The following is a 10,432-nucleotide window of genomic DNA, read 5'->3' as shown; positions in this document are numbered from 1 at the left end:
GGTTTAACCATGGGCAGGTCAGGGCGATTCAGCACTAAAACATGTCCGGTAACCAGGCCTGCATTACTAGCGATTGCTAGCTAATTGATTTGGATTTGCACCACTATTCTCAGCATTTTAGGTTTCCAAGCACATACTGTGAATTTGAAGCAAATGGGTTTCACATCAAGATTCACAACAACACTCCTGTATTAAGTCATATTTCAATTCAAAACAACACTGGCTCAAACGAATACAACATGGCTGTATGGAAAGTTTAATGACCATATATTTACCAGTGGTTAATAATTGACCACTTTTTAGCCAGCCAAGGTTCCTTTTTTCCAGCCAGTGTTTTGTACTACATATGAACAATTAGCATTCTAGCCATGTTGCTCTACTGTAAACAAAGGCTAACGTCACTAAAAACAAATCTGGATTAACATTGCTGTATGAACCTCCTGGTTGTTTTACATTAGATCCAGGTCAAGCTGCCTGTGAGATGTATTGCTTAACTTCTAAGACACCACATTATATAAAGGAACAGATGAGTCTCCCTTGTGAAGGGTGCTTTATTTGTGTGTTATCTTAAGTGTTAATATTCTACTGAGCAAAAGACGGCAACAACAACTTCTGATACTTCGAACTTCCCTCGCTTAATCTGGGTATGACTTCAACATCGAGGGTGGGATTTAGGACAACACACAGCCTAATGACGAGGAAGCAATTTTTGACGAGGAAGCTCAAATATCGTCTTATCTCGGCTTGGCTCGATAGTGGGTTTGCGGCTAGTGTGATCTGGAGTAAATGAAAAAAAAAACAACCCGCATCACTCCAACACCATGTCAAAGGTGAGAAACCACAACGGGTCTCTCTAAAGCAGAGGGGTTCCTAACACCATTTGGACATCAGCGGTACTGTTGCCAACGGAGAAACGGTCGGCATGGGTTCAATTCCCATTGCCATTGCAAGTCCTTGCCAGGCTTTATCCCACTCACCTAACTTTACTTTTACTTCAGTAGCCTATAGCCAGATGGTGTGACGTAGAACTGGGTTGTTGGTGGTTCAGGAGGATAACAGTATGGTACTGCCTCCTGTTAAAAATATAAGAATGAAATGATGATGCTTATCATAATGTATTGTATACCCTGTTATTTCTTAAATGTGTATGTTTGAAAATGCACACACACTTATGCATAGTTTCATCCTCCAAAATATGTACCAGCTGTTATGGCCTGTGACATAAGTAGAACAGTGAAACACACACACACACACACACACACACACACACACACACACACACACACACCAATGGTTGCAGAAAGAGGCTTGCACATAGACCGGCAGAATGTATCACACACTACATATGACTTCAGGCAGATTTATGGTCTGTGACAACACACACACACACACACACACACACACCAATGGTTGCAGAATGTGGCTTGCAAGGGTGTGGGTTTGTTTTGCAGATGAGGCTTGTCCTTCTCATGCTGTATGACATAATCAGCGTCCTAAGATTGAGGCATAACTGCCCACTCACAGAAATGTAATGCTTTGAACATTGTAATGTTTTAAACAGAGGGATGTCATCTCATTGGTAACATATTGGTATTCTGCATTATGTCAGTGTGTGTTTTGGAATGTTTTGGACTCTCTCTTACACACACACACACACACACACACACACACACACACACACACACACAGGCTTAATCCCATTCCCTCGGTAGTCAGGGTCCCTGCGGATCCTTAAAAAGTCGAAAGGGAGGTGTTACATTTTCATATGGGACCGCCGAGCTAGTGAAATGTCTCCATCCGTTTTTTTTGTGGTTAAAAAAATACACAAAACCACAAGTGACCAGTGTACCTTTTGGGGGAAGCATTTGTTCTGTGTGGGTGTCATCTGCATTCTGTAGATCAAGAAGTAGAAGGCTACTGGAGGAAGTGTAGTGGTTGCAGAGTGAAGATGTTTTTAACGTGTGTATCACTAAAGGTGTGAAAACAGTAAGAAAAAAAAAATGTCTCTTATCCAAAGTTCAGAGGTGGATAAACTGAGTTTATTTGCGTTTAGCCTCCACTACATCCCTGAACCTAAGGGATTGACATTTGATTGGCAGTTATTTTACAGTGCATTACACCTTTGGTCGGCAAGATTGGGCTTGAGGAAGCTTTGGTGTTGAAGATGTTGATTGGAAGTGGGGGAAAATAATTGGCTTATTGGTTGATATGGGGTGTGTGATTGTGACAATAATAAGCAGAGAATGGCATTAATTATTTCTTTTAATCTCCTGTTTTCAGGAGAAATCAGATTTCACACGCTCAATGTGAGGCACTCAGCAGCAGCAGTTGTTTTAAAGTGATGGTTCGGAGTAATTTCACCCTAGGGCCTTTGCACCATGACCTCGAGCCAACCACCCTCCCAGAAGCTGTTTTCACTTGGTCGAACATTGGTCAAGTAGCGCTATCAGGCGAATACAGAAACAAATGGCTTGTGCAGGCGCTTATGGAACCAATAGAGTATCTCGTAAGTTACCCCACTAATAATGCCCTGAATGGTACGAAACTTCTACAGTAGTACAAATATGTTCTGTACTCATAAAACGAGGCATTGGAAAGTTTGTAAGTACACCAGGAGTTTATTTAAATAACACTTGCCTGATGGATTCTTCTCTCTGCTGCTATCTACCGCTGCATCGACGTTACTTCCGTGATTTGGGAAAAACCCGTAAAAGTCCTGGCAGGAAGCGAGTTTGTTGTACTAAGTACTAAGAACTAGAACTGGTACTAAGAACCCCTGTGTTATCTGTGTGTGTACTGAGCTATGTGTCCCCTCTGTGTTGTCTGTGTGTGAACTGACGTGTGTGTCCCCTCTGTGTTGCCGTACTAAAGGACAGTTTCACGCGGGCCAAGAGCTGGGTGAAGGAGCTGCAGAAGCAGGCCAACCCCAACATCGTCATCGCCCTGGCCGGCAACAAAGCCGACCTGTCCAACAAGAGGACCGTGGAGTTTCAGGTGTGCAAGAAGGGGTGTGTGTGTGTGTGTGTGTGTGTGTGTGTGTGTGTGTGTGTGTGACCGAGAGAGAGAGGAGTTCAAAAAGTTTGGGATGCAATGTTTGTGCCTGTGTAAGTTTGAATTTGGTAATTTGTTTTGCAATGTTGTGTAGTTCTGCTAGTGGATATGTTTTTGGTGGCAGAGGGAACAGTGTGATTATTGTTTGTTGTGTATGTTTATGTTTGTTTGTTTGTCATCCTTCATGTCCAATATTATTTTTCTCTACACCTGAAAACAGGTTTTTATTGGCCACTTTCTTGTGGATTATTTTGGGTGGGGGTGTTGATGTGTCTATGCTGGGGTCTTTATTGAGGTGTGGATTTTTTTTGGCTGGGGGTGTGTGATAATGTAGCCTCGGGGTCCAGGAGAAGCAGACAGGTTTTGGTGTAAAAAGGTTTATTGACTCAGCCAATATACTCCGAAAACACCCGTGAAAAGTAACCTATATTAATTACAAAAAACAATACAGACTAGACAAAATACAAAAAAAACGCAGTGTCACACATTGGACTATAATAAGCCGCACAATCATCCTAACCACTCACAGCAGTGTCAGGTACGCACAGCATGTGAAAATTTAGAGGCCTCACCTTCTCCCTCCACAGGGATTTAAAGTGATCAGGTGACCTCCCTAATTGGAAAAAACAGGCCTACTACTTATTAGGCTAATCAGCCAATTTGGGTACCCAGGGGCACACACCCCTTCTTGCACCTCCAGCGCAAATACACAAACTAAATCAAAGAACCTGCAGTTGAAATCATAACACTATCTTTGGCAGAAAAATAACAGTAATAGAATCTGTGCACTCTGCCAAAGCATACCACCTACAATGAAAAAACATGGCAAAAAACATAATTAACTATAAATATAGTGACCGTGTGGGTCACTCTGTCACAGGGTGTTGATGTGTCTGTGCTGGGGTCTTTAATGGGGTGTGGATTATTTGGGTGGGGGTGTTGATGCGTCTGTGCTGGGGTCTGCTAATTGAGTTCACATGCTTGACCCCTATTTACCTGATCTTTGGCTTCCCTCTTGACTTTTGCCCTCTGCAGGAAGCTCAAGACTACGCCGATGAGAACAGCCTACTGTTCATGGAGACGTCTGCCAAGACAGCCCTGAACGTCAACGAGATCTTCATGGCCATCGGTAGGTTCTCCTTCTGTCCCTAGAACACCAAACCTGCTCTGTCTGTGGCTTCTCTCATAGACTCTGGTTAGGTAGACCAAGGTGCCCAGCACACAGCATCACAAGAGCTCATATAGGCTACTGGGGATCATTTATGTCAATACTGTAAGATGCTTTGTATGGAAATGGCTGCTAAATAGATCAATGTTATTCTATTTAAAGCTATAACTCAGTTCACAGCATATAACAAGGGTCAATCTTCCATCAATCCAGTTTTGCTGCTCATTTTCCATGTAACAATATAGCAATATATAAACAAAACCAATCAGATGAGTCACAACACAAGTACCATGCTATTATTCTGACGCTAGCGACCAATAGCAGGATTAAACCATACTAGCAACGTTTGGAAGAAAGCCTAAGTTCAAAAAAAGAATATATCCATTTCCAATGGTGGTTTCTTTCATCCGTGTCTGTAAGCTTGCTGAAAATGTACAAAATATGGACAAAAGGAATGCAAAGAAGCCTCTCAGCCGATATCCAAATGTACCATTGGACATGAATGAGCCTTAACACATACTGAGGTTTCCAACAGGGATTCCCAAACTGTGGTACGTGTACCACCGGTGGTACGTGAGCTTCCACTAGGGCAGTGGTTCCCAACCTGGGGTCCGCCGACCCCACTAGGGGTCGCCAGAGATTGCCGGGGGTCCGCACAATGTTGCCTGGGCTGAGGTTGTAAGGTCACCAAAACTATATTTGCGCACATTAAATGTATAAAATCCCGATAACACACTCAAATAGATAATCAAAGTTCTGTATAATCCAAACTAAAACATATTTTTGTTCCACATTTAAATCTATGTAGCTATTTATTACCTCTGACCTCTGAACTTATAAGTTTGTAATTAATCACTTTATTCTTTTTGTGTGTGTATGCGGGTAGGAGTTTGGGTAGGGGGCCCTGGCTTGTCTTAGACACAGGTAAGGGGGCCTTCAAGGGAAAAAAGGTTGGGAAATACTGCACCAGGGGGTACGTGAGATGAAAAGGGCAATGTCGGAAAGGAGTTAAAAAGAATTTTTTTAAAACTCTTAAGTATATGTTCTCTTTGTTCTTTGTGTTTCATAATGTTGTTCTCCGCATTGTTTTTTTTTGTTTTTTTACTGTGAGAGCTCAAACCACATTTTGATTTTGTTATTTGGTATCATGTAGGGCGGCTAATTAAACATGATGCCTGGAATGCGTCAATAGAATGCGTTACGTTTTTATGTGTCGGATGGTGGGGGTATGCGAGCCGAGTCAGAATAGAGGTGGTGGTACGCGAGAAAAAAAGTTTGGGAACCGCTGCTTTAGGACACAAGAGGGGGTGCCATATTCTATAGCAGCACCATGAACAAGACAGGAGCTGGTCATAGATCCAGAGAAAAGTGTGACAGGGGCACATTTTCTGGACAGGACTCTCTGACGACTTGATGTCATGAGTCAATAGGGTCACTTAATCTTTGAAGACACGTTTATTGATGACACAAGCTTAACAGTTATAGTTGTGGATTTGCATTGATTCCTTTGCCTAATTGGCCCATTCACTGATTAACCTCGACAGTGACAAAGAGCCTGTATTCTAGGTGCTGACCTGCAACGCTCTGTCAGTGGATTGATGTTGATTACATTTGTGTTGTAAATGGCATAGGTTCTGCTTCAGGTGTATAAAATGGCAGTTTGTTAATTTATTATGGAGTGGCCCCTATTTAAGGTGACGCTCACAAGAGTAAATCGCAGATTTGTAATCATGGGAAACAAATTGGTATTTCTCATAACAAGCTGTGTGTGTGTGTGTGTGTGTGTGTGTGTGTGTGTGTGTGTGTGTGTGTGTGTGTGTCCATTGACAAGTGTTTAATTTTAGGCAGACACAATAAATGGGTTTAAAAGGAAATGTAGTTGAAAAGGTGCTTGAAAGTACTTCAGTTTGATGTGGAGTGAATGAGACCCTTGACCAGGTTCCACTCTTCTGCTCGACTGACCTTCCAGTGGATGGGATTTAAAATTTGTGGCTGAACTAAACTATAGGCAGCTTTAATTAAACCGGTCAATTAAATCATTTTAAAATCTCTCTAGGAATTAAATAATGTTTGAACTTGGTCACAGAATTGCTGCATCAGTGTGTCAGTGTGGACATCTTTAGTGTATGTTTGGCCCTGAGTTTATTGTGTGTGTGTGTTTAGTGTGTGTGTTTTGTGTGTGTGTGTGTGTTTATTTGTGTCTGTTCAGTGTGTGTTTGGCCCTGTGTTTTTAGTATGTGTGTGTTTGTGTTTGTTTAGTGTGTGTTTATATGTGTCTGTGTTTGTGGTTGTTTGCTGTGAGTCAGTGCTTGTTTTCCCTGTCAGCCCAATATTCCCAGTGAGAGTCTGCCTGCATACGCTGCACAAACAGTTTGTCATGATTAGTGAGGGAGTGAACACAGCCTGTCAGAACCCTTTGACTCCACTCTGGTGGGAGCTGGATGGAAGTAGACACAGCTTTTGTTGTTGCACCTCTATTTTAAATGCACCTGGGTCACCGTGTCAGCTGTGGCTTCCTCCATTACCCTGGCTCTTGTGTCATGTCCGCTATTTACGTGTGTGGTCAGCCTGTGTTTGAGCATCCTCCACACAGTCTATTTGAGGGGGCCAGTCACTTCATCTGACATAGAGTGCCGGAGTGTGCTTTTCGCTTCAGTGTTTTTGATGATCCCACTCAATGAATGTCAGAGCAGCCAATTTCTTTCTATTTCATTGTTCGGCTTAGGCCTACAGCTCTCAATCTCGTTCATCGTTTTTAGACCCTGAGACATTTCTTTGTTTCTGGGTGTTTAGATTGGTGCGGTTGAATATTAATCCCCAGGTGATAACACTGGCGTGCCACATATACCACACATTACTGTTTTACATACCGCATCATTAACCCAGACATGGCCACATATGCCCTCTCTCTCCTGCGGTGTGGAAGGAACACTGCTTACTGCATAGATCCTGTGTTGGTTTGTGTTGACTAGACAGCTTATCGTCTTACATTCCCTAGATGTCATATATTAGAAATAGACCTTCTATTTGAGACTGATAAAATGCATTGTAACTATGCTACTCATATCTATAATAGCAATGAACTGGCAATAGCAACAGCACACATCACACTCCTCTAGTCTTTCAACATTTAATTAGCCTTGTCCATGTCAACCTGCCACTGTCCCCTCTACAGCCATTTTGCATTTTGAAGTGAAAAAATACCCTGATAGGGGGATAGGGGACCCTGACAAGAGATGAAACTACAAGACCAGACCAGACCAGACCATTCTTCTCCTCTTAGAGACAGATACTGAAGTCCCCTGCAAAAGCGTGGAAAGCATCAACCAAGTCCATGGTTTTAGCCACAGTAACGAATCCTCTACAATCTAGATACTGAACCTCTCCCCTGTACCCCAAATGTCTTGCGCTTTGTTACCTTCATTGTAACACCCCTTATCCCCTTGCTCTGTTTCTATAGCAACTGTTACCCTTACCCCTTATGCCTTACGGCTTATCTGCACCTGCAATTTGTATCCTCGTTCCTTGTTCCACATACCTTGTAGCCTCCTCTGGGTCAACATTATTTATATTGCGCATTTCATATACAAAGGTCATTCAATGTGCTTTATATAAATCAAAGCAAATAGGAATAGCTATTAAAAGCGTAGAAGGGCAATAGTCAAAGAATAGTTTAAAAAGTATTAAAAAAAATAATAACAAGAAGAAAACATAAAACACACAAGGTAATGGTACATAAAAGCATAAAAGGGCAGTCGTTTAAAAGTGTTTAAAAGTAATAATTAAAACATAAAAAACAACATAGAATGATTATACTAGTCAAGAACCCAGTGTACAGCAGCACTGTATGGAGATTCTTGAAGTAGTTCCAAACTGTTCGCGCACACATATTTATTTCCTTTCAGGGCCAAGATGGCCGACCACAGGGCTCGATAGTCCCCCTCATGGAGTATTAACACCCAAATAGTTAACACTCAGTTTCAGAGAAACCCGGTAAAGCTGTAACTCTCGAACTGTAAAGAACGAGCTGTTAAACTCCCCATGCCCAATCTGTCTATTCTGTTGGAATGACAGCACAATGGTTGTCAATAAAAAGAGTTGATGTACCCGTACCTGTGGCCTGCTGTGTTTTTGGATGATGTGTTTAGAATGTGATTCTAATTCTACATATTAGGAGCTAAACCTGTTGGAAACAGAACCTCTCTAAGTGTCCCTCTGACCATGTGTGTTTGGGCTTGTGCTTTGTCTGCTTTGTGAGCACGGTAATTGTAATGGTGGTCTTGTATATCTGCAGCTAAGAAGCTTCCGAAGAGTGACCCCCAGAGTGGACTCGGAACGGCAGGCCGGGTCAGACCTGGAGTGGACCTGAATGAGCCTGCCTCCCAGAGCCGCATGGGCCAATGCTGCGGCAGGGGCAATTAACCAATCACAAAGGAGAACACAAGCTTGGGCTGCTGGATCAACAGGAACAGAGACCAATCGCAGGAGAGAGTTTTTAATTTATATTTGCCGCAAAAAAAGACTAGCATTTAAACTGATCACAGTCTAAAAGTTGTAACGATCATCGTAATAAGCTAGAGGGACTCCACACACTCAGCTCTATCTCCTTGTTCTAACCTCTACCCTTTTATACCCCTGTCTGTAACATTATGGTATTTAAAGGTTATCTATCACGTCTTCAAGTTTATGGTTCTTAAAGGACATCATGAGGATTTGGTGTTAGGTGATTTCTGTTTATCCGGGTCCTTCCCACTTTGTTGCTCTGAAGGAAAGGAATCAGGGATCAGGGAGAGGGGCCTTTCTCCCGGGTCCGCGCTCGTGGGTTTGTAAATTATCTGTTGTTGTTGTTGTTATTTTAATGGTGGTGTGGGCTTGGGTTGAGTGGTGGGGAATGATCTGAGAGGACACTGCCTTGTGCTGCACATCATCATGGACTCCGCCAGAGCCACCCCCCACAAATGCATATATGTACACACACACACACACACACACCCACACACCTGCCTACACAATACAAATATTACATACTTATACACACTATCTGTACACATATACTTACACACACACATATACACAGATGTAAACACACAGTACACATCCACAGACACAGGCATCCATACACATATGTCCGGCTTCATGCTTTTTCCAATCTGTATAAAATGCATTAAAACCGTTCAGAAGTGAAATGTAAACATGAAGTGTTTTGTATATTGAACAGATAAATTATAAGCCTATAATCATATTTTGTGTTCTGTATAACAATCATGAAGCACAAGGGACTGACCTACCTTTTCTTTATAATTTATAAACTATACATAAAGTACCATCTAATTCATTAATGGCTTTGAATTTTTCTCCCTAAAACAGGTGTTTGTGCAAGGAACAGCTTATCATACTGATTCACTTATTTAGATCTTTTCCCAAGCTGATTTCATGGTCCTTTAATGTCACATTAAGATTTTTAAGAAAATAATTGTGTGTGTGTGTGTGTGTGTGTGTTCACACGCATAGGCACGTCTTGAGGCGGATTGTTCCGGACCTCAAAGATAATCGCCTGAGACATGCATGAATCCGTGTTATCTCTCTCGGTAAAGGAACACCTGTGAGGCATCCTGTTGTGTAAAGCCTGATTTATACTAAACCTTAAAAAACGGATACGGCTACAGACCGAGCCTCCAATACGTTCGTTTGTCCGTGCACTTCAAGCTTATGAATACAGTTGAAAAGGATCAACGTAAGAAACGAATGTATCTATGTACGTATGAAAAAGGGAGCATAGGCGTAAGACCGTGTCCCACGGAGGGACAAGGTCAAGGTTCACAACACACAGCATTTCAAGCCTTCGTGCTAAAATACCGGTACATGCAACATTTTCTTACATGCATATGATATATACAGTAGGCTTTCTGTAGAACATAATGGCCTCAGGAGTCTGTGATGCATGGGTACCATCCTGAAATTCTACTTTGAACAGATATTGATATTGCCGATATTGTGATAGGGAAATATCCCACATTTGCCAACACCCAATGATGTTCAGCTCTACATACTGTATAAATCAGTCCACACCACAACGATTTCATAATTTAGCTTATTGTTTGCCAATAACATTTAATGGTAGCATGCACATTTACTGGTGATGATACACCTGCGTGAATGCTGGTGTGAAGAGTAAAAGCAGCTGGACCACGCTGTCATCTGAGCCCTGGAGAC

At 42.1% G+C, this 10,432-nt stretch overlaps 1 protein-coding gene across 2 annotated transcripts in view; it reads left to right on the top strand.

Annotated features, from left to right (window-relative positions):
• LOC125287849 (ras-related protein Rab-5C-like) overlaps nt 1–9,554 on the top strand; it is a 13,300-nt gene extending 3,746 nt beyond the window's left edge. For both annotated transcript variants that reach the window (XM_048233896.1, XM_048233895.1), the window contains exons 4-6: nt 2,872–2,994; nt 4,087–4,180; nt 8,514–9,554. In XM_048233896.1, the coding sequence (XP_048089853.1) occupies nt 2,872–2,994; nt 4,087–4,180; nt 8,514–8,641 (345 nt within the window). In that variant the 3' untranslated portion in view covers nt 8,642–9,554. The remainder of the gene's footprint in view (nt 1–2,871; nt 2,995–4,086; nt 4,181–8,513) is intronic.
• Nucleotides 9,555–10,432: the final 878 nt, after the last annotated feature.

Source organism: Alosa alosa, chromosome 22, assembly GCF_017589495.1.
Source record: "Alosa alosa isolate M-15738 ecotype Scorff River chromosome 22, AALO_Geno_1.1, whole genome shotgun sequence".
NCBI classification, from domain to species: Eukaryota; Metazoa; Chordata; class Actinopteri; order Clupeiformes; family Clupeidae; genus Alosa; species Alosa alosa.
This window is presented reverse-complemented; position numbering and strand designations above follow the sequence as displayed.